Genomic DNA, 25,751 nt, shown 5'->3' on the forward strand with positions numbered 1-25,751 from the left:
CTGTAGGGTAAACCAGCCATGGAGTTAGATAACGGTAAATACGATGTAATGATAAAGAAAACGCCCACATAAACCCTCCGGTAGATAGGGCGCGGACTATGATGGAAATTCCAAAATAAACTGTCAGAATTATCTTTTTTGTTTCATGAACATTTTTTTCTAGATTTCTTTTTTACACTGGAATGTTGTTTTGTTATCTATACCTGATTGATCCAAGTTTTAAGTTCACGGAAGGCGTGTAAGAAACAGAACCGACGATCACTTTACTTTATTTCGCTATTATTTTATCACGATATATTAAAATTTATGAACCATTTTTTTCATTGGAAAAGAGATGATAATACATATCAAAGGGCGTGTGAATCAATGCTTTCACTACAACTGGTTAATTTTCGCTTTTGAAACGGCGAGGTCTGCTAATACTATCCAGATACAAATCAAACCAAGAAAATAAAACAAAATCTCTTAAACGTAACATAATCCGATTTGTAATAATGACACCCAATGGTTATACTGAAATTCTATCAATGAATCACTCTTATACGTTAATGGTTTTGTGGGTATACTTGACTATCGAATTATTGAATGGAATTGTTGTTTGTGTGTTAGGTTTGACGTCATATCAACAGCCAGGGTCATTTAGGAACGTGGTGGACGAAGTCGGAGTACTAGGAGAAAACCCATCAACTAAATGTCAGTATCCTGCAACTGCCTCGCATGGGATTTGACCACACGGCCCAGAGATGAGCATGCGGCAATATCTTAACCACTCGGCCACCTCAGCCCCGAATGTAATTAAAATGCATAACAACACAAGACTGATAACCACACGGTTGACATCAGATACTACATAATTAAAGAGTCTTTTTGTGGTCACGTAGTACACTGAACATCTGGTAGTAACACTACACATACCTATATCTATTTGGATCGGCTCTGTTTGTAGCTGTCAGCTTCGTAAACAACACCCGGATGATATTTATAAAAAGTAAGAAGTTTATCTGAAATGAAATTGAAAAAAAGACTTGTAAAAAGATATACATGTAAAACAAAAACAAAAATTTCTGACTTAGAGGTAAAATAATTGTGATAATTTATTGTACTATAACAAATAGTTTACATGCCTTTATTATTATCTCCCTTTATTCTATACACCTAAGTATCATCTAAATTTCGTCCATGTCCTGTGATCTTGCAACTCCATCATGATCTAAATTGACCATATCATTAGATACCGTATAACCGGTTATTTTCGCGGGGATGATATTTTCGCGATTTCGCTGCACATTGCTATGATCGCGAAAACTTGATCTGCGAAATATTGATCAATGGTTGAATGATATCTACCCTTAAACCCATGTCGCGAAAATTTAAAAGTTAAAATTTTGGTCAGCGAAAATAACCGGCCATACGGTATTACCAGTGATTGAAAACGAAGGAAAAATAATCCGGAGCCAAGGCCTGCAAGTCATTCCACCATCTCCAGTTTTTACTGTTCAGGTTAAAAATCTCCTTGCAGACGTTTGAGTTTGATGTGTGCCTTGCTGGGAACACGATCTGCTACTTCCTATGCAATACGTATACGTATATAACTATGTTATGTGTCTGTTCGAGACGTAATCATTAAAACCATGATCAATTCATGGTTATCTTTATCTGTGCATTTATTTTGTTGTAGACGCATTAATATTCTTGTTTAGATGACCGAATGATACGGAATAGAATTCTCTAACTTAAAGGTCCTTTTATCATTCTTAAGCGTTATACTGCATAGCAACAACTTCGATTTCTCACACATAAGCAAGAATTGATGGATTTCAGGGTGTGCCGTTGCCATCCTAGTCTGTTTGGCTGGACACAACGAGAAAACAACATGGATATGGATCGGCTATGTGGGGCAAATCAAGACATCATACCAACATCAAGAAATACATTGCATGTGGTATAATAAATTTGCATAGTTTTACAATGTCGAATAGATGTAGGGACAAACATTTACTGTATAGTTGATTATATTCGCTTGGGTTTTAATTTCGCTTAATTCGCGGATCCGTCCAAACTCGCGAAAATGAATGCCTCGCAAAATGTTTTGAAATCATGGTTTTACATACGCTTTCAAAGGCTACAAAGGTAATTCGCGAACATCTAAAACCCTGCGAATAAGTTCAAAATAGCAAATCGTGAAATTATACATCCGCAAAATTTATCAGCTATAGAGTACGTATCCATCAATGATAATGTGTACTAGGAGATGACACCAAACTTGAAAGGCATAATCAAAATTCAAATCGACAACAGATTCAATACAAGAGCAACTATCCACATTACATATTTGTTTTCATTGTATTACTTTTCGCATTTGTTTTTATTTCATTTTTTTACATTTTTGTATTTGTCTTCTTTTCATTGAGTTTTATTTTGTATTTGTTTCCATTTCATTTTTTATGAATTTGTATGACGAAAATGTTTCCAGTTTCACTAAAAGAAACTAGGAATAAAAAGCATGAATTTAAGCCTCTTTTATTTTTCAAACTTGAACTTATTTCAAAAGAAGACATTAAGGCATCAAATACGCAAATATATATGCTTCCGTTTAGACTTTAAGCTCCACGATATACTTATACGTACATTGTATGTCTAACCTTCGTCACCTTATTTATGTACAATTAAAATGATAAAGCCCTACCAATGTATCTATCGATTACTTGGCTAGTCAGCCTAACTAACTTAACTACCTCCGGGGTGGGATCGAGAACATGTGCATTTTTGCAACATTTCACAGCAGTATAAATTACAAATAGTATTATGACGTGTGTTTGACGTATCTGTGACGTATCTGTGACGTCTATATGACGTATGTGTTTAAGGGTTATGTAGCTATACATGTTATATAATGAATAATGGCCTGCAGCATTGACTAAGGCCAAATTTAATTTTAATTCAGATTTTATTAGGTCAACTAATATCCACATATGATATCATACGAATAACGCTGCGTCATAATTTACGCCTTTATAAATATAATAAGATATTCTATATATGTATTTTGTCTCCTTATTTCAGATACATGTATGGTGCAGTAAATCATCTGGTAAGCGTAACCTTTGTCATGATTAGCATTACTGTAACATTTAGTGCTTTTATGTATTCTGACAACATCATTGACAATGATTCAATTTAACTTTTGATAATGAAAAGTCATCTTACTGCAATGGACAAGACGATTGGACCTCTAATGATCCATAGATAACCATACTCGTCAGTACTCCAACATCTGAAAATAGCCGCGTAAACGATACAAAGGATGACAATTTAGATGTCTAATTTAATTATTAGAAAAGGCATTTAGTACTGTTACTGTGTAGTCTATATACAAATATTTAAGGACAATTCCATTGCCTCGGAAAAGGTTTTTTTTTCCAGAATTTTCTTCGTGTGTTGCTTCGCCAGACTTTTTAATCACAATGATTTTTAATTACTTTTTAATTAATTTCCTGCTGGATATAGTGCCATATCATTAAAAGAAAATGTTTCCATTTTACAAATTAAAAACGGTGTTTCCGAAGACATGCAATTGCATAAAAATTTTAAATTCAAACTTTTAGAACTTAGTTCCTTTGGAAAATTTGTATTCTTTGATAAAGAAATACAGTAAAGTTTCAATCGAAATAGCTATCTTTTAACAATCATATGACTGTGGTTATTTTCGAAGTTACATCACGACCTTTATTGAATGTATGAGTAGATGTTAAATACTTACAGACTGTCTGCATAACGGACGCGGACAATAACCCACCACAACACGAACGGAAAGGGGGCAACTGGAACAATAACATACATTGGTTAGTGTTAATGCCTTCTTAACAGTTAGGGGTTAGGTGATTGATGAAACCCGAATACCTTAAAGAAAAACCATCGCCCAATGCCCAAAATGAAATACAGAATCGCCACTTAAAGGTGAGGGTCTTGTGGTAATGTCGAGACAAGTTAACAACTCGACCATTGCGGCTCCTTTGATCGATATTTTTTATTAGACAACAATTAAACCTTATATCATTAACAGGCGACACATAGGCAGATTATGGATTTCACAGTTTCTAAGGATTGTCTTTTATTTCTATTACTGATATATGATGCGATTAGGGGCAGAATGAAGGCCAATACGTTAAGTATCATATCTACATTACTTTAAAACGGTAGATTCGATAAACAATTTCTCTGTCAAAACTTGTTATTATCGCCTATTTTTTCTTAAAGAAGTTTAGCATTAACCTTCACTAGCTGAGGTATATGGACTAGACATGTAAATGTGTGTTTGGTTCTTTAGTAAACCCATATCAAACACATTGAAAAGGGTTAGTGTCTGATCCCAGAACAATATTAAAGTTGAACGAAACATGTATAGTTTTCAGGTGAGGTTTACACGATCTTTTATATATTTTATAAATAACAAGAGGCCCATGGGCCTTAACGGTCATCTGACTATTGGCACAATACAACATAGTCGTTTAAATTGTTTAGCCTATTTGACAAAGTTCTCGGTCGATAATTATTCTTTGATCAATAAAAACATGCATCGACCTTATCAAATTGCTATAATTGTATAATTATCATCAGATTTTTAGGCCTCTTGGTTATTCACAAGAAGCCGTTTAAATATTTTCGCCTATTTGACCCCTGTGACCTTGAATGAAAGTCAAGGTCATTCATTTGAACAAACCTTTTAGAACATTACCCCTAGCATGCTGCAGACCCTATATGGGTATCCTGGGCCTTTCGGTTCGTGAGAAGAGATAATTTCAATATTTAGCCTTTTTTTAGCACCCCGATGACGTTAAATAAAGATCAAGGTCATTTATTTTAACATACATGTACTTTGTAGTTCTTTATACAAGCATGTCATGGGTCCAATATCATGTCTCTAGGCCTCTTAATTATCCACAAGAAGTCGTTAAAAATAGCCTATTTGACCCCTGCGACCTTAGATAATAGATTGCGTATTGAAAAACACACTTACCCCATCCAAATGCAATATAGAATCTGAAAAGCCTCTTCATATTTGACATTGCGAAGAATATGAGAGTATGCAGGTGTAGACCCTCCACAAGAATCCACATGTAATTGGCAGTCGTCATGTAGTGGAATATAGAGAAGACCAGCTTACAGGGCCATGTCTGAAACACAGGAGAGGTCGGGTAAGGGAAGGGACACCGAAATATGGCATACTGTATCAAACAGGAGTTGTTGGGTAAGGGAAGGGACACCGAAATATGGAATATTGTATCAAACAGGAGTGGTCGGGTAAGGGGAGGGACACCGAAATATGGCATACTGTATCAAACAGGAGTGGTCGGGTAAGGGGAGGGACACCGAAATATGGCATACTGTATCAAACAGGAGTTGATGGGTAAGGGGAGGGACACCGAAATATGGCATACTGTATCAAACAGGAGTGTCGGGTAAGGAAGGGGAGGGACACCGAAATATGGCATACTGTATCAAACAGGAGTGATCGGGTAAGGAGAGGGACACCGAAATATGGCATACTGTATCACACAGGAGTTGTCGGGTAAGGGGAGGGACACAGAAATATGGCAAACAGTATCAAACAGGAGTTGTCGGGTAAGGGGAGGGACACCGAAATATGGCATACTGTATCAAACAGGAGTGGTCGGGTAAGGGGAGGGACACCGAAATATGGCATACTGTATCAAACAGGAGTTGATGGGTAAGGGAAAGGACAACGAAATATGGCATATTGTATCAAACAGAGAGTAGTCGGGTAAGGAAGGGGAGGGACACCGAAATATGGCGTACTGTATCAAACAGGAGTGATCGGGTAAGGGGAGGGACACCGAAATATGGCATACTGTATCACACAGGAGTTGTCGGGTAAGGGGAGGGACACAGAAATATGGCAAACAGTATCAAACAGGAGTTGTCGGGTAAGGGGAGGGACACCGAAATATGGCATACTGTATCAAACAGGAGTTGTCGGGTAAGGGGAGGGACACCGAAATATGGCATACTGTATCAAACAGGAGTGATCGGATAAGGGGAGGGACACCGAAATATGGCATACTGTATCAAACAGGAGTTGTCGGGTAGGGGAGGGACACCGAAATATGGCATACTGTATCAAACAGGAGTGGTCGGGTAAGGGGAGGGACACCGAAATATGGCATACTGTATCAAACAGGAGTGGTCGGGTGAGGAAGGGGAGGGACACCGAAATATGGCATACTGTATCAAACAGGAGTGGTCGGGTAAGGAAGGGTAGAGACACCGAAATATGGCATACTGTATCAAACAGGAGTGAAACACAAGAGTGGTCAGGTAAGGGAAGGGGCACTGAAATATAGCATACTGTATCACACAGGAGTGGTCGGGTAAGGGAAGGGGACCGAAATATGCCATTCTGTATCACATCAAATATTCGTCTACAGGTACATTCTTTCGTGGTATAGAGACATGATATCATTTCTAGAGTAGAAATACTCTTGGCCAGTCGATGGAACAATAACGACGATAAACATAACAAACTGAATTGTTTTTGTATAAATGGTTTCACAACAACCAGAATATCAACGAATGATCCTAGACAACGAAAATTTCGTGTTATACAGTACGTGCAATAATCAATATATGGTGAGATATAAATGGATGTTACTTATCACATGTAATAGTCGAGGCCAAACGTCTATGGCAATAATTAGGTGATTATAATATAATTGTTCTCAAGGATGTATAAGTTATAAGTTTCATTATATAAATAAATATATTCGATGGAATGCGCATGCACACACCAGCCTAGACAACTGACACAAGTATAAATCACTATCTCTCTCTCACTTCCAGATGCACGTGCCTTACCGGTCCCATGGCAACGAAATGTATCTCGTCGTCCTCTATAGCGGAGTAGCCTTGCGGAATATAATGCAGGTCTTTTACCAGGCATATTATAGCTTTTAGTATGAAGGAGATGAACAGGTTCACGTGTATGGTGTTTCTGTCACAGTGAAGTTTCCTAAAAAAGAATATTTACATTTAATGCTAGCCGTTAGCATTCCCTGTGTAAATTATCCTTAAAGTATTATAACTCATCAAAATCATCAAAGTGAATTCCTTTATTAAGTAAATAATGTTGAAAAGAAAATGTGTCCTTTAAAACCTTCACGATACAATGTAGATTGAGTTATTTTATGTTAAATACTTATTTTATATGAAAAAAGCGTATTGATAAGTTTATTACGTTATATACATACGTTGACTAAAAATTACTCTGGTTTTCTTAAATTGCAAAGGTTAAGGACCAGCAATATGATTCAATATTTATTATTGACACAAATTCCTAAATCCGCAGAAAACAAATGTTTATTTACGTTACATTCAATGGATATCCACGTCGAAGAGCGACTCTGCATTTGTTTCAACGAATATGTGAAATTTTGAAGGTATTCTTTATTAATATGCCATATATCAAAAGGTTCATTGATGAACAACCTACCTGAACACCAGCATGAGGAACACTGCTAATACCAAGGACGCCAGAGATACAGCATACCCAATCTCGTATAGCACTTTGATAGTGTACGCATGGCTCTGTAAAAACAGAATGTCGAATGTATACGTTATTTACAAAGTGGATGTTGTGTTCCTTGTATAGCAGTTTAAAAGATTCATCGTTATCTACTTCATGGTGTGTTCACAACAGACCTTTTATATATCTACATATCCAAGTATTCAAACTCAGTATTTCAAATCTTTTCTTTAAAAAATGGTCTTCATAAGATTATCACGAATACTATACTGACATAAATCTCTAACTCAACCCACGAACCTATTGTATTTCGTACATTATAGATCATAAATGAAAACTACAATGAATAAAGGAATGGAATCGATTTCCTGTTCCATTAACAGAGGCTAAAGGTCAATGCTATAATTCGTTTTAATCCTGATTTTAGTTTGTTTTGTTGTGTATCCAATGATTCTGTACTAATAGTGATCACTTTACACTTAACAAACCACTGTAGTACTCATGGTATCCATTGTAATAGTATATTAAATTAGTTATTATTATCAGGATTGTTTAGGGCATCATTAGAATAGTATGGCCATTGTGACGTCAGAATATGAAGAATATTGCGACGTGACGTGGTGATGTGAACATATATAACTGAACAGACATTTTTAATAAAAATGCCGTTAGATATAAGTTCTGATTTTACACAGATACCATTCACTCACTGATCTGATGAAATTTATCTCGCTAAATTTTGTATTTGAACATCATGAAAAGAAATTCATCTTTTTTTATTTCTTCAAAATTCGGTAAGACCCGTTTTTTGATAATCATTTACGATCACCTTTACACAAATGCAAGAAATGTAAATATCTGTCAAAAAGTAATTTTCTATGAAGCAATGATGTTGCGGAAAGTTGTAAGCTGTTGCACATTTTGATTGCAATGAGATAAATTTGCGCAGTCTTTATAGTATTGAAACTGAATTTTATCAATCATTGAAAAATATTAAAGCAGCAATGTTTGCCCTTGATGCTCCATCATATTAGGTGACGTACAGATCAACGAATGTTCGTTTGACCTTGAACTCATGCTCGAGTTAGAACTTACTGTGATTGTGAACTCAAGTCATGTACGTCAATATAACTTGTGCATTGCAGATTAAAAAGTGCCCGTCTGACATGTCCATTTGTTCGTCTGTCCGCTATTGAGCCCCTTAGCTTAGAAATAGCCTTGGCGCGTCAGTGAGAGATGAATCAATCTCTCAGATTTCGGCGGGTGATGTGCCAGTAACACGTTTAATTATATAACAGCACTTGCCTCCATGGCCTGTCTGTAGAAGACATTGTGGCCCAGTCGACCGCGGACTGTCTGTCCTTCAATGTTTCCAATACAAATAATCCTCTTCATATGTTCAACCAAGCTAATGATTGAGGTTATTTAAACTCTTTATCGAATCAAACAAATCATTCTTCGGCGAATCTCTAACATGAAATCTTAGATCCTTTCCTTTACATACGTGCCGGGAATATTAAATCATGAACGCTAGTTGAGGGACTCTATACTGATTTATTCCAGTTCGTCAGTAAAAACCTCTTCATCTGCATGCATGTCTATGTATAGTATAGTATTTCATATCAATAACGAAGAATAAACAACACCAAAAGATAAAAATAGGAAAATACAAAGTCAGGTGGTCTTAGAAATTGGTGTTTTCTCTTTCTCCAAAGCCATCTTACATAACAAACTTAGCCAAATGTATACATAAATAGCTTTAAATGGTAAATATAGTTATGATTACATAAATGCGTGATAAAGGGATATATGTGAACATACTCTGGTGAAGGCCGATACTGGGACTATTTCCGTGCCACCCTTCTCGTAGTCCGTGCAGCCGTCGTAGTTAGTCAGGGTCCTATTTCTGGTCGGATGTATCGCCCAGGTTCCGTCAGAGGTACAAAATCGCTGCGCTTGGCCTGTATTGAACAACAAAATAACAAGATGATAGAAAAAATCAAGATATATGAAATTGATATATTTTGATCACTATTTATCTCGACATAGTTCTTTAAAGACAATATTAATGTTTGGAGCCTCGTACCAATATTTATATTACTTCAGACAGGCCAGGTATTAGATGGGGTCTTTGTTAACAATAAGGTTGGTATATTACATGTGGGTTTTGAGTTCGTAACTCAGAGGTATATGGCTTGTACTATGTCGAAATCCCACAACCACTTGGCAACCACGGTCTTAAAATTAAATCTTTACCACCAATGCCCGTTGTGTAGAGGTATTGCCTCTAGCGGCTTTGCTAATAATGAACTTTTACGGTAACAATATAGAGCAAAGTCTATAGAATTAAAGAATGTCTCAATATCCTGGCTGAAAAAGCTATATACACAAGTAGACATTCAGCTCTTTAAATGATAATCCAACATAAAGAGAGCAGAGTGAAGGTTGTCAAGTACTGTTAGAGACAGTATTTGATATACAAAGCTGTGGAAAGATGATGATATTCAATGCAAAATGGCCATTCCTTTCCATTTCTTAACGACACATTATTTCGCAATGATAATTTTCAAGGTCACACAATGAAATGCTTTTAGATCAAAGAAAAAAACAAATATATGTGGCTTCATCCATCAAAATACTTCATTAAGACGACTATTTCTGTATGATAGCTCTTTCATTAGCTTAACCGATAATGACAGACTTGTGGGAAATACAATCCTTCGTTAACCTGGGTCACACTGAGGTTACGATTCGCTGTTCATTAAGAAGTGACAATCCTCGGTGTAAATTCCTGATGAGTGGATTAAATTCAGTTGCTTGGTTTCAAATTATGAACATTGCGCCTTAATGGTATTTTGTCTGCCACTTTCCATCATATTTTTATGCGTATAAATTATCTTCCTAGAACCGGTTAACGGACCATTTGTACTGGTAACTAATTCAAGGGCCTTTTAGCTAATCACATATGCAAAAACGAAAAAAGTAAAAGCATACAGAATAGAAAACATTGACATAAACTGCAATAAGTGTCTAAGACAATGACGTGTAACGGAATTCAATTATTTTTTGTTTGATTGATGGCTTTTACGTCGTATTGAAACAACGGGGATTAGTAACATAGTGTTCTCTTGAAAAAGTATTTGATACTTGACATCTCCTCTCACTCATGACAGAACGATGTGATTTTCTCTAATAATGATTAGAAAACACGTCGAATTCTATTGGAATTTCTCGACGACTCCCTTAGCAAAGCCAACATAGGAAAGATAGAGATTTAAAACATTCCTTTGTTACCGTCAAAAGAAAATGCTTGGTCGTTTTCTCGAACTGTTTTTGTACGACATTTTTGTTTAGTAAACGCGTTATACAGAACTATATGATTAGTGACAAAAAATGCAAAACGTTCACTAATGTTTAAAGCATATGATGAGAGTTAGCAGCGGATTTATAAGTGTTTGATCTTATCGTGAAGTAATTAGTTTCAGTTTGTATGGTTTTAATTGATTATTAACTATTTTCATGGGTTCATTTTAATGTTTTGGCTGGGTTAAGTGTCATGCCATCACTATGATATGAAATATTCACGGTGTTGAAAGTTCTCCTTATAGCTGTCATGGGGCTCAAATCTATGAATCCGTCAAATGAACCTGTGTACAATACGGTTTTACTAGTCTTACAACAGAAGATTTAGTTTACAAAATGAATTGGAAATTCAATACCACAAGAGAATATTCTATATATTCCATCTATGTCGACAATTTATGACCATGGATGTTAATGATTGACTTATCGATGTCAACGTAATCTCCAACAAATAACTGTAATATCATCTAATATGTTTTTTATAATGCTCTACGACCACGAACAAGGTAAACAAATACGAAAAAGTAAATCATTAATTTTATTTAAATAATTTTCTTTGTTTCTGACTTTCTGATTGGCCTATTAATTTTTTTTTTACATTCCACGATAAAAAAAAATCCGGGAATGGCGCGGAAATCTGACGTTAACGTGACGTCACAATACAAACATTAAGGTTGCGTATTGATTTTTCAAAAATAATTCCTTGCAAAATCAATGGAATCGTACATGTAAACGTATTTCATTTTATAAAGTAGCCTGGAAAATTAATTTTAAGCGTTGAAGTCACAATTTTTAATTTCATCGAGGTATGAAATAAATTTTGTTTGCAAACTTTTATGAGAATCCACTACGCGGATTCACACAGTTTGCAAACAAAATTTCTTTCATACCCCGATGAAATTAAAAAATAGTGACTTCAATGCTTAAATGAAGCACACTGACAAACAAAATATCACCATCAATATAATTTTACATGGGCATACCAACTGGACATCTTAACACCAGTGTAAGATTTTTGCGGGATAAACTAAGGCTATGCATCGTACCATCATCCTTGAAACGTTGTTATTGATGACGTCATCGAGAATGCACGCAACGGTTAAACCACATGTATTGAAGACATCACGCAATTGTGTAGTACGTGTGGACTATCTCACACACCCTGTTTTCCTAGTACCCACGGAATACACATGTGAAATATGGAAGAAAGTAGCAATCATGTTCAAAATATTACCTCGGCGGTCGAATCCATGGATGTAGTCTGGGCAGTCAACGTTGACAGTGGTATTAGCCTTGGCGTAGGGCCAGCACATACCGCCACCGAACGTCATATTACAGTAAACACCTGTTTAACAAATAGAATGTGTGTACAGTTGTAAAAAAAATACGACGCTACAGTAAGTATATCTGTACAACGTGCGTTCCTGGATTTTGTACATTCTTCAAATATTCGGATCACAAATTTTATGTTACCGACTGACCCTTCATATTCAATCACCAAAGAATATTTCAGATCTGATATATACACTAATTATGAACATCATGACTTTAATAGAAATCGTGAAATAATCTTCCATGTTGCACACATATAATGTATATTTAATTATTTAATTTCCATTTACTGACAAATTAAATTAAATGCTGTTACATATACTTGCAATGATTTGGCATACAAATGTACCTGATTGTAAATGAGATGTAATTCTGGGAAATCTGTATCTGATGATTTAAAAAATGGAAACACGGAGACAACTTTAAGTATAGACTACTCTTACAGCAATTTACATGGTATCTTCTAGATACATATTCAATTCTTTTTCATTCATCTCTCAACACTTTGATACAATTCATAATAGCAGTTCGTGTGGGTGTTTTTTGCAGTAGATGATTGCTAGTCTTTTTTTTCTCAGAAGGTCCAACTTCAACTGATATGTTGAACTTTTATCCATTGTGTTTAGGTACTTACCATCAGTTGGGTAAGGCTCAGTAAGCATACGCGTATGGCATGCTATTATCGCCTTGGCTGTTCCCTTCCTCTGCTGTTCGGCGTTCGCATTCACAATATATACCTAAAATGAAAGTTAATGCACTTTTGAACCAATATCTTTCTTATTCTATATGTTGATATAAATCATAAATCTGATTCAAAGGAATGTTACTGTAACTATACATGTTCTAGCGATAATATTATTTGAGCGCATTTCGCACTAGTAAATTAGCGCTTAAATATTATCTGAGTCTTTGATGCAGCATCTATTGTGGATCAACTCATTTTTGCGCTATTTTTTAAACATAAGGTTAGCGCTAAAAATTGATTTCGCAAAAACAAGTACGTTAACAGATTTTTATAAACATACATAAGGATTTTTTTAGGATAAACGTGATATCCTTATATCCAATTACGCCATATGTGTGCGATTTGGATGGGTTTTGGTTGTTTCATATCAAAGCAAAATAATACTTTATTTCATACGTTCATGCAAAAATACCAATTATAACATAGAACAGTTGTAATATACAGTACACTGTAGACGTATGTTTGATTATTAGTCCAGAGTTCAAATAGTCTACATATCATGATTGTACTAGGATTTCCGTGTGGAATTAGAGGCAAATATATAAGAAATAATCTGCGGTTCTATCATCTTTTCGATATAAGCCTTGGGAAGGACCTATACAAAAAGAGGAATGAAACGGCAAAATAAATTCAAACATTCAAAGTAGCATAATAAACATTTTGGTTCACGGCCTAGTGAAAAACAAAATGCATTCAAAGTGAAAGAAATATTCACATAAGTATGCGCGCCTGTATTTGAAGAGTTATCTGAAACCCACCTTTATATGAACACTACAAAAAAAGTTCGAAAAAATAAACAACAATCATTCTGAAAATGCGGAAGAGGGTTTGAACGCGATGAGTGCATGAAGATATAAATCACCGTAGCAGTGACAATTACAACAAGTTAAACGTTTAGATCCAAGGAATTGTGGTGATTTTACATTCCAAAGACAATAAACACAGTGAACAAGGCCTGGATTTACGACGACGGAGCGTTGACTACTTAGTTAAATTTCACGGCAATCGAAGTTCTCGTGAAGGTTGGAATGCACCTCATCTGGGTTTTGTAGAGACATATAGCCATACGCAGGTGAAAGTTTCGATTTCCGGAAACCAAAACACGAATATAGTGCAGGTTTTATTTGCATTTCTGATGCATTATCTAGAAGTTTTTTTATAATATTGCTTCCTGTTTCATGCTAAATTGTACCTTTTCTCTCCATTACAAAATGCCTGCAGTTTCTTAACAATTAGCGGAACGTTACTTATAGAAGTCGTTTGAATTTCTTCGTTTATTTTTTCGGACTTTTCGGATTTAAGTAGTGGACTATTCCGATTGTTGTTGGTTGAAGATATGTCACCCGTGTGGCTTTTTTAAAGAATAAATCTTAGAACTTAGAAAGATTTATTTCAAACGTCAATCATATCGAAAAGGGAATATCCAGTAAGGCTTAAATGATGATTTAAACTGTAAATATGAATCCCAAGGTATGCAAGATTTTTTTAAATCTGGAGTAGGTATCGTCTCCTGTTAATCCCATAAATATTTCGGGTTAAATTATGATATATTTAGCAGGTTTTTTTGTCGATATACACTGCCTACTGTTAAGGGAATAGGACGGTTATGATGAACGCGGAGCCGTCTCATGTTGCCAAGGTCATCACAAGAATTTCTAGAATACAAAAGTTCTAGATTTTGTGTATACGCCTCGCGTTACAAAGGTCAGTACATTTTATGAACACAAGATTTCCAAAATATGATAGTTTAGAGATTTTTTGTGTATGTGCGATGAAATACAGTATATTATCTCGTGAACGTCATATTGTATAACCTAAATTATGTGTTGTATATAAATTTTAATTCTTGTCGTGGTTGCTTTGGAAACATTTAAATATAATACAGTTACTATTGCTTCACCGCGAATATTTCCATCCATGAAATGATATCAAAGCTCCTACCCACAAAAGAAAATACACATATTTCATGCTATACAGTACAGCCCTCAATGATAGCAGTGATTTTAAAACGTCCGTAACAATATTACAATACTCTACAGACAATAACCACGTTCTTACGTTCTCCTGTAACTTCCTCCTTCCTATTTATTCCCGCTCCTCTGTATAGTCTGCCCTTTTTTGCCAATAGCTAACATACCACCATATTGTGCCTCGACGAACAAAATATATAAATAGTAAGTAGTCTATATGACGATAATATTCTTTTAATTTCCCGAATAAAGAATAGTTGTTGAATTATTGTAAGATATAGTACTTTTTAATATGTATTACAGTAAAAACAGACATCTGTATGGAAGTAATAATTCTTCTTGTGATTCGTTTAACATGTAACAAATATGTTCGTCGTTTCTTTGTAGATTTTTTGAAGTCTCGTCAGGTTAGGATTTTAAAGGATCATAGAGCGATAATTCCGCCTATATTTATGTTATGGAATATAAGATGTTATCATTCAGAACGAAGGGAGCTATGCAGACACAGTCTGTTATCCACGATTTCAATTTGAAAATCACAATTTAAAGGTTTGCATGTCATTGCATGCGAACCGATTTTTTTTTAACAAATACACTTTTATTATCTTTTCTTGTAAAAACACAAACGGTATGAATGGAAAGGAAAATCACCAAGAAATAAAGCAAAAAACCCACGTATCTTACTCTCTGTTTTGTAAACTATTCAAACAAGCACAGGAATGTGTACGTTAAGGAAATCTTAATGTGATGTTGATATACATTAATCTGATTAATAAACTATAAACAGTTTTTCCCTTTGTAACAGTTGCCCTCGATATTACAAAAATTCAGCAAAATAATGATTATATTACCATGGATACCAATAGTCCCTCCGCCTTGTCATGCAAGTATCAGTTCCTTTCAACGTTCTCATATATAGCCGACCCTTGCTAACTCAAAGTCTGTGTTAGTTTACGAACGATACAATTATGGATAAACTGATACAATAAACGTTTATATACATATATTTGCTACATTGTATTTTGGTAATGCCTTTGCTGATCACGAAGTTGAGAAAGACACACAAAAACAAAATTCGACTGTTCACCCTTTTCAAAAACTCCTTAGTATATGGAATAAATACTTGTTTATATAGTATCTAAGTTTCGAAGAGACTGTCTTCCCCTAATTACACTTCCAGATATATTTTGGGATCATTGTTTTCTCTTTAAAGTTTTCCACACTTTGCATTGGTTTTCTGAATAACCGCAGTTGACAAACGCAATCAGAAACCCACCGTGTAACTACTAAATATAGATACTGACGTGGATTCATCCGCATGACAAATAAAACAATGTTATTCGAACAATTGTAAAAAGATCCAGTATGTATTTGTAATATTTGACTTATAGATATATCACCCTTAAGACAGACGCATTGCCATATACGATTCTCGTTTATTTACAAGTGAACAACAAACAAACAAACAAACAAAAACGACTGATAGCTTAACGTATACATCTAAGCAAAATAAATCCTTTTGGTATATCGTAGCTCAGATTACTTCAATTTACAGGATTTAAGAAAACACTGCTATAAGCGATGCATAACCTGTGTTATATGTCAAAAAGGTACATATACAATCATTGCGTTTTGGCAAATACGAATATAAAATGAAAACTCAGACACAAGCGAGTTTTTTTTATTGCTATTTTCACCATTTCGCTATCGTACATCTTTGACAGGACGCGATGAGATACACGAAAACACGTATTTTTTATATGTACTATGGTATGAAATTTACACCGTTAGATATATCTTAACCAACTGAAATTAACCATGGCTACACTATCTCTGTTTTACAAGTTATATGGACATGTAAAGCACCTATGTTTGAAAAATGGTATGACCTCTGAGATAATATTTTATCTTCAACGCAAGAGCCTCGCCCTAGATATGACAAACTGGATTGTTACAATTGGGTCATTTGAACGAGAATGAAAACATGTTCGCTTTCACTGTGTAGTTACGTTGTATGTACCTGTGTATACGTTTTTGGATTTGACCGATTTCTCCCAAAAATGTGTCAATGGTATTTATGGACATATAACGGGTATATAGGTATGGCTTATAGATATACAGGAAGTAGGAATGAGTATATTGTGGATTTAAATATACGAAAGTCTAACAGATTAATTTTAAATATTGGTTCATTTTGAAATACGTCTACCTAATTAAATATTTGCCATTTGCCTCACTTTTCTTAGCGATATGTTCCACATATTTACCGTTAATGTTTGTTCTCATAAACATGTTCATTAATTTCAATAACTCTTCTGTGATTGGTAATGGGTATATATTCCGGACACGAAAAGTCTAATAATAATGCAAAAGCAACAAATACTTAAGAGATCAGGTGACGCCTTACACTTATACAAACGCTTGTGTAAAAACATGACAATTCATTTTTAATAGGTATATACAGCCCGAATATACACATGGAATACATTCAATGTTTCCAGAGCCAGCTGTTTCGGAAGTGAGGCTGTATCTGCTTTAATAATGTTTAATAATGAAAACAACATTAATATGATATAATTTCAATCTTGTTCACATCAACTCAAACCATATTCAATATTATTTCAATATAATTAGGAAAAGGAAAGCAGACATGTAATTATTGTTTCAAGTTGGAATTATCCGTCCTTGACAATGATTTCTAGCCTGCACAAAATGACAAAAGCTCCACCATATTACACTGTTATGCGTTTGCTTTGGGTGATACATGTGATTAAATTTTCTAATGATTCAATAAACAAACTTCTCGATTATGTAATGCATTCATAAATCGCATTTTGGTTATTAACGTTGATTGCACAGTCAGAAATTATATGGTAGCTTTAACTAGAAATAATCACAAAGCAGAATTAAGGACAAGGCCAGGTTTCAATTGCAAGCGGCATTGTTTATTTCACTTAAAGAATTGAACTATTAAAGCAGCCAATGGAATTGTTTACCGCAAAAACAAACTTGCTTAATGATAGCCCTCCGTTTGTTTTTCCTTTCCGAAAGACATTGAGCAGGTAGTGGGAGCAAGGGAGGCTGAGTAATTGAGATACATGTATCTGAATATGAATATTAACTTAAGCCGATGGTTTTTCTCTACGTACTCCGACAATCCCCGACAACAAAACATAAATACGCCCTTAAATAACTCAGGATGAAGGAGATCTAGCCACCGTGTTACAATAGTATAATGGATATCTTTCAAACCATCATAAATGAAGTATTCAAGTTAACTTACGTAACACACACATACCCTATCTGTATTCTTTACTGTTTACTTAGAATAAATAGGGTTTCATGGGGTATTAGAAATATGATCATATGCTTCACACGCTCAAACAACGTAAACAAAAAAAAATGAATTTTTGATGAAAAACTTAGTAGATATTCTTTTTAACGTTTGAAAAATGACACTGACGTAAAAGGGACTTCTGGAAAGCATAAAGCTGTCGAGTTTATCCCCAGTGAACTTAAAATAGATATCTTCATTAAAATATCTCAATATGATAGTTCAGACGTATCGCTTTATACGTATGAACATTGGCAAAACGACGAAGTAGCTATAGGGTGTCAGGTAACGAAACAAGAATAGGCATGTTAATTGATTTGAGCGTCATCCGTTCTGCTATTATGTTACATTAAATAGTCTCTTCTAATTGACTAACCACCTGCATATTGCAAAACAAAAACAGTCAACTTTAAAAAAGAGGTTTCTTGTTACGAGCCAAAAATAAAATTCAAATGAGTTTGGAATTTATGTAAACAAAGTTTTGTTAACTTATTGGGCGGATATATTTGAGACAATTCTATTACAAAGAAAAGCAGATATTTTGTGAACATTGTCCCCAAACGACTGAAATATATTTACTGCTTGTGAAGACTGCTAACAATGTCTTATGATCACCGTCGGATGTCCCCTTGTGTCGTCCATGCTTACCAGCCAAGTTTATTACTCATACTTTGTGTTGGGTTTAAATAATCATTATTGCCAATACACAAAGGAAAATTTAAATTTAAGTCAATATGACAGGACGAATATAGATATGAACGAGAATTCCTCGTAAACCTGAATGTTGTCGTCAACAAACACATAAAAGAAAACACCGGAGGTGATATCAGCTGCCGTATTTATAATTCATTTATATTCCACTCACACAATTATATCAGACCACTGAAGGCGTATAATGTGCATCGCGTTTGGATATTTGTAATTATAATTGTTGCAATTATTCAATTATATATGGGAGATGCAACGAGCAGTATTTTTGTCGAGCGATTGATATGTGATTTCTTTTTATATATATATTTGTTAAATCAATGTTAGTTTTATTCTTATCTACGTTTTATCAACGATTATCATATATCAGTACGCAAACTTGTGGTGAGTATATAGTGCGGTATGTTCGTGTCTCCTTGTGATAACGGGACTTTCCACAAATTTATAGTGTTACTACATTGGAACATTCTGTTATACACTATGACAGCACATCCCACCCACTGAAGGCGTCATCTATTATTTGTTTACCTGGAAACTACTTTATAGAGCATCAACTGAAGATGTTGCAAGCACATTCAATTATCATTAATGTGTACCGTAATGACCGCTGGTCGGTGGTTTTTCTCCGGTTAATCCGGCTTTCCATTCACCAACAAACCTGGTATGTCCTTACATGACCCTGGCTGTTAATAGAACGTGAAAGTAATAACTCCATCGTTATTGTGACGGACAAAGAATTGTGTAACTATGTACAGAAAAAATAAAGAATATATAGAAGTACATTGTAAAATTTACTAAGTTGCATTAAGTCAGCTTTGTAACAACACTCGCCGTGTCATTGTGTGGGTCAAAGTTGTGATTTTCAATAGTCCTTTCATTTCTATTGGCCATGTCACCATTAACGGGTAAGATTATGCCATAATAAATATTGGTCATGCCATGTGTCTATACGATAACGATCATAGTGATATCAGTGATACCTTAAATGTCTGGGCCCAGTTGTTTACAGTTGGTTAGGCTAATCACAGTTTAATTTTCAAATCAAGATAAAATAATTTCTTGTTATACGAATTTTACAAAATTTTATAAGATTCTTAAAAACTCCATTCGTTATCTATATATTGATTTTCTTGAAGATATAATAGCAAACTTTGCAGCAAATCAGAAATTAAAAAAACCACTTATCATATGATTAAGCTAATCATCCTTTGAACAACCGGGTCATGTTCGTATTATGGAATGGAACAGCTTCTGGAATTAGTGTATGTCTATGACTTGGCGAACCCGTGACATTAATCGTGAGTTTTGGGGCACGGTCGTTTTGGGGCCAGGTCAGGGCTAAGCTACAAAAAGCTGCCTCCTTAATCATTTCTGAGTCGATTGTTTGTATCATTTCTGATGTTGTATATAAAGACAATTGACTGTTCTGAAGGCCAAGACCCGAATATTGTGCAGTTACGTATTTTTTTAAAGATATAAACACTGTGCTTTGGGGAATTTTATTATCATTATGTACATGTATACCATAACCAATAATTTCGCTGTCTAATTCTGTACGGTAGGATCATTAAATTTGAAGACATGACAGGAAGGGGATTGCCTCCAGCTAGATTTGTCGTGTGGGGTCTTGGCAGGTTCCAGGTACTTAAATATGATGTCTTGTAGTAAACTCCCATCTGAGTAAAATATGTAAACAAATATATAATATAAATATAGACAAAGAACAGCCCTTTCTGACACTGACACGATCGCGCCGCGTACGACCTCTTTATCTCAAACTCCGACTCGTATTTCTGTGTATTTAAAATTGTTACGGCCTTACGTATCCGCGGATAATGTCTATTTTTAAATTGGCCGTTGTTGTTCGCCTTGAACCGTTTGTTGTCACAGAGGGAGCAGGGCAATAAACAGATGTATAGATAAATGATTTAAGACGCCTCATTCTGTTGTTAACTGATGATTGATTGATAAACAACAGTTAGAACGAGGGAAAGTTAAATGGTAAATTAACTATGCTAATCAATAAGACATTTAAGATTTTTGTTATTTCAAGATATGTATTTTGTTGATAAACACGATAAATAATTCAGTTATACATGCAGTTAATATACAGTTAAACTATGGGGTTGAGGGATATAGCAAATTTCTGGTTTCCCGAGACTTGTCTATTTCCCGAGGCGGAGCCGAGGGAAATAGGCAAGTTCGAGGGAAACTGGAAAATTGATATATCACTCAATCCCATACTTTAACTGTCTTAATATACCGATACATACAAAAGCTATCATAAGACTAAAAAGATATTTCTTTCATACGCTAACGTTCTCTCTATTCCTGTCGAACGGCATTGGTCATTGGAGATTGAGATAATTTTACATTGTAATCGATCTACGTAATCTTATCTTCAAACATACAAATTATTCTGAGATGATAACTGTGATTCTATGTCCGTTTTGTTTTGCTTGTATTCAAACCGCAGGTTAAAATTTGATTCCGCTATGATTTCTCGATATTTCAACATTTATACCACTAGGCATAATACTAAATTTGTATATAAATATTGTTGAAATTCCGAGACGTTAACCACTTACAGGTAGCCTAAATATATACATAACAACTGTACGTACATGTAAAAGGTATATTAAAATAGTTATGTTATCAAAAATGTATCGGACAACGGGCCTATATTAGTCCTTTCAATAAGAAACTTTAATATACTTCTACTTTATTTACACTATATAAAAGATATTTTGTTAAATTTACTAGCTCCCTGCTAGTTATCCAAAAACCTCTCTCAGCTGTGTGTTAGTCATCGAACTAGCACACCCCTGGAAGCTAGCACACCCTTGCACTCGGGTATTTCCGTTCAACCAATCAGATTTGAGGTGGGCGGGACTTGTTTCCGATCACGCCATCAGTTGCTAGGTGACGTAACAATTGGACGGAGCTAGTTTCCGATCACGCCATTTCCGTTGACGTACTCAGACGACGTTAGTATCGATCGGAAACTGTTACCGAACACGTCGTCATGTTTATCTTGTAAGTGAAAGGCTTGTGAAAAAATGTAATGGGGTCAGGCAATACCTTTTACATGTACGTACAGTTGTTATGTATATATTTAGGCTACCTGTAAGTGGTTAACGTCTCGGAATTTCAACAATATTTATATACAAATTTAGTATTATGCCTAGTGGTATAAATGTTGAAATATCGAGAAATCATAGCGGAATCAAATTTTAACCTGCGGTTTGAATACAAGCAAAACAAAACGGACATAGAATCACAGTTATCATCTCAGAATAATTTGTATGTTTGAAGATAAGATTACGTAGATCGATTACAATGTAAAATTATCTCAATCTCCAATGACCAATGCCGTTCGACAGGAATAGAGAGAACGTTAGCGTATGAAAGAAATATCTTTTTAGTCTTATGATAGCTTTTGTATGTATCGGTATATTAAGACAGTTAAAGTATGGGATTGAGTGATATATCAATTTTCGAGTTTCCCTCGAACTTGCCTATTTCCCTCGGCTCCGCCTCGGGAAATAGACAAGTCTCGGGAAACCAGAAACTTGCTATATCCCTCAACCCCATAGTTTAACTGTATATTATGATATTTTCATTATTTTATGGAAGTGATTTTAGCGATGAATTAGATCATTATATAACATACTTGATTAAACATATAAATTAATTTGTGGTTGTTCAATGGTGTGCTTCCTATCTGATTATATATGATCATACCAATTCCTAAAAGGCACTTTTTTTTGGAATTGTTGCTGATGCTTAGGAAATATGATAAATCTACTCGACTCGGATAAAACAAAAACTATTGATCAAACATATAAATTAATTTGTAGTTGTTCAATGGTGTGCTTCCTATCTGATTATAAATGATCAAACCAATTCCTAAAATGCACTTTTTTTGGAATTGTTGTTGATGATTAGGAAATATGATAAATCCACTCGACTCGGATAATTATTATATCATTTCATCCCAGCTTTATCGTGATATCTGTGATAAATCCTACCCTTCAGCTTTTATTTCAACATGAAACATTTAACAAGGAATAATTGAGGAATATATGTTTATTTTGTTGAGGTTATGAGGGTATAATGATAATGGTGCACGTGTAAATTATGTAACCCCGGCGAAGTTTTTCAAGTAAATGAATATCATTAATTCCCGCGGCAGTTGCATATTTTTTTTATTAAAATATACATATTTTTTCTCTCCCGTCATCGTCATCGAATTCAATTGAACAGATGATTGGAATCGAGTCATTCATATGTTCCCGCCAAAAGTGGGGTCATGATCCCACGTTGCTACGCCATCGACTATTCACGTAACAATAGAATCGCCGCGCGTGTTGTGCTAACATTATGCACTGATAGTGATAATACTAGAAAGCATGGTTATTGAGTCCATGTCAGTGCAAACTGTAAATATAAGATTTTCACCAAACTTACGCTTATCAAAAACATTCGGGATGATCTTAACATTCTATGGTATCAAAAACAGTAGTATGGATACAAGGAAATGAGGTGCACTTTTGTAAATTTGCAGCTCTTGCAAATTTAATATGCCTACGTACTTAAAATATGCATTGCCTTATCTTAATTTCTCATTTATGTAAAGCATTAAATAAAAATAGAAATAATTATCTCACTTATATGTATGCCAAAATTAGAATTGCATGACTGCCTGCTAATATCGTGTGAAAAGTGCTGCGTAGGTTTTTATGATAATCCTGATAGTACAGATCCGTACGTACGTCATAAAGTGTAAACCCGTCAGGTGGTGTCATATTCTCATCATTTATGATTTTAATGATATCTCATTAATAATCCCGTAATAATGCACGCCCCGGAATTTCACAAAACCATCATACTAACTGAGATAACACGCCTCAGGTTACGTGTTCTAAGTATTTATATACTTTTTTATCTTTTGGGTTGATAGGCAGACTACCAGGCCCATGCTGTCAACAAGTTGTATTGGATATGATAGGTATGATTGTGCGGCCTCCACTGATGTTGCCACTTATCGTGATCAAACCATCACAGCTCTTTGATATCAATCAAACGCACAGTATTTCCAAATCGTAATCAGTTGGATTCTTCTCATTATAAGGTGCGGTTGATTTAAACAAACTTAACGTTATCGTGAAATATAAAAAAAACTGAAACCTCTTATCGTTCAATTGACGATTTTGTGTAAGCATTGTATTTGGAACTGCCATTACAAGGAGAAATCCCAGAGGGATACTGGCGCCCACAATTGATAGATCATTATCAGTCAAATGAAAGACGGAACTTTCCTATGGCTTTCTCTTCTTTACCTTTGCATTGTAACACTCGATTCTGGTGGAAATAACATATAAATGCTGGCTAGCTTTGTTAAAGCTTAGATCACTGTCTCTCTGAAACTTTGCATTTCCGTTAGTCTCATAATGGAGTATGTATACCTAGGGACCACATGGACATATACAAATGTATTTGAGGATTTGAAAAGATCCTATCAACACTAGCTGGAGAAAACCCACTTCAATTTTCAAAATTAAATGTAAAAAATAATGAAGGATCAAGGAGGCTGATATCTTTAACTGGAAAAAGATGCAATGTATATTTATTATTTCTAAGAAAAGGTGGTATAGAGAAATACGATGAATTAAAAATTGAAATTAACATCTGAATATAAAAATGGATGTATATCCTATAAAAAATAAACAGGAGTATAAGTATGTACTTGTCTACTAATGTATCGTACATTCCCACATGTCTCAAAGCTTTCATCGGCATATTTATTACCTTACTTTTACGGTTTATTTATAGCATAAATGGTCCACTTAGCATGTTGTAGTATAACGCCCTGAACGCACCGTTTTAATGGTTGTTTTGCATTTGTCACAGCTGTTGTAGCATCACATGTGTGTACCGTATTCACACACATTTCGCTCATGCATATGAAAACTTCATACATATAGCGTTTCATGGTGTGTAATGGCCCATCAATTATCAGCCACTTGTAACGCATGTTATGATTGCCAAATTACCACAAGCAATGTCTAATGTGCAGGGTTCATCCGCCAGTTGTTAACATAAGATATTTCTCAGAGTACTACCTCACAAATCTCTAGCTTATTACATAATGCGTGAAGTATTGTTACTTGCAATAATAGGATCTTTTATATTTTACATGCTTACTATTGTTTTGGTCATGTTGACATGCGTACAGTTGTCTTGTATGCATTGTGATGTTTCCTAATCAGCCAATTTATAAATATAAGATCGTAAATACGTGTTCATTTCATATGAGATGTTATGAAACGAATCAAAGAAATTTGTATTTTAAATCAAAACTTCGAGAAGATTTTCATCGAATCTCATATGAAATGAATATAAATTTAAAATATTCTTTATCACACAACAACAGAAACCTACATTTCAAAAAATCTCACGTCAAAATCTTTTGCGAAAATCCAACTGAGTGCGCATTTTTTGTCCCACCTTCATCGATATCTTGACGTCACTTTTGTTTTCTGTCTTGACGAAAATCGTTCCAGGTCATATTACATTAGCGACATATGCAAAAAGACACGAGCAAAATCATTGGGTATCATATGGATTATGTGATAAAGCAAAACTCATGAAGAAATGGCTATATAAAATCTCATAGTTATTAGATGTAAACCATTGATATAATATTGAACACCAACAACCAATTAAATGTCCTTTAATGCAGGAAATGTCTCCGTA

The 25,751-nt window shown here is 34.8% G+C and overlaps 1 protein-coding gene across 5 annotated transcripts in view; it reads right to left on the minus strand.

The window, feature by feature from the left end:
- The window catches only part of LOC138314519 (parathyroid hormone/parathyroid hormone-related peptide receptor-like), an 84,819-nt gene that overhangs the window by 24,157 nt on the left and 34,911 nt on the right, over positions 1-25,751 (minus strand). For all 5 annotated transcript variants that reach the window (XM_069254892.1, XM_069254894.1, XM_069254891.1 and 2 more), the window contains exons 4-12: positions 12,870-12,972; positions 12,138-12,248; positions 9,362-9,501; positions 7,508-7,602; positions 6,874-7,027; positions 5,018-5,174; positions 3,761-3,821; positions 3,208-3,274; positions 916-1,001 (exon numbers count right to left, since the gene is read on the minus strand). In XM_069254892.1, the coding sequence (XP_069110993.1) occupies positions 916-1,001; positions 3,208-3,274; positions 3,761-3,821; positions 5,018-5,174; positions 6,874-7,027; positions 7,508-7,602; positions 9,362-9,501; positions 12,138-12,248; positions 12,870-12,972 (974 nt within the window). The remainder of the gene's footprint in view (positions 1-915; positions 1,002-3,207; positions 3,275-3,760; positions 3,822-5,017; positions 5,175-6,873; positions 7,028-7,507; positions 7,603-9,361; positions 9,502-12,137; positions 12,249-12,869; positions 12,973-25,751) is intronic.

Source organism: Argopecten irradians, chromosome 2 (genome assembly GCF_041381155.1).
Source record: "Argopecten irradians isolate NY chromosome 2, Ai_NY, whole genome shotgun sequence".
In the NCBI taxonomy this organism is placed as follows: Eukaryota; Metazoa; Mollusca; class Bivalvia; order Pectinida; family Pectinidae; genus Argopecten; species Argopecten irradians.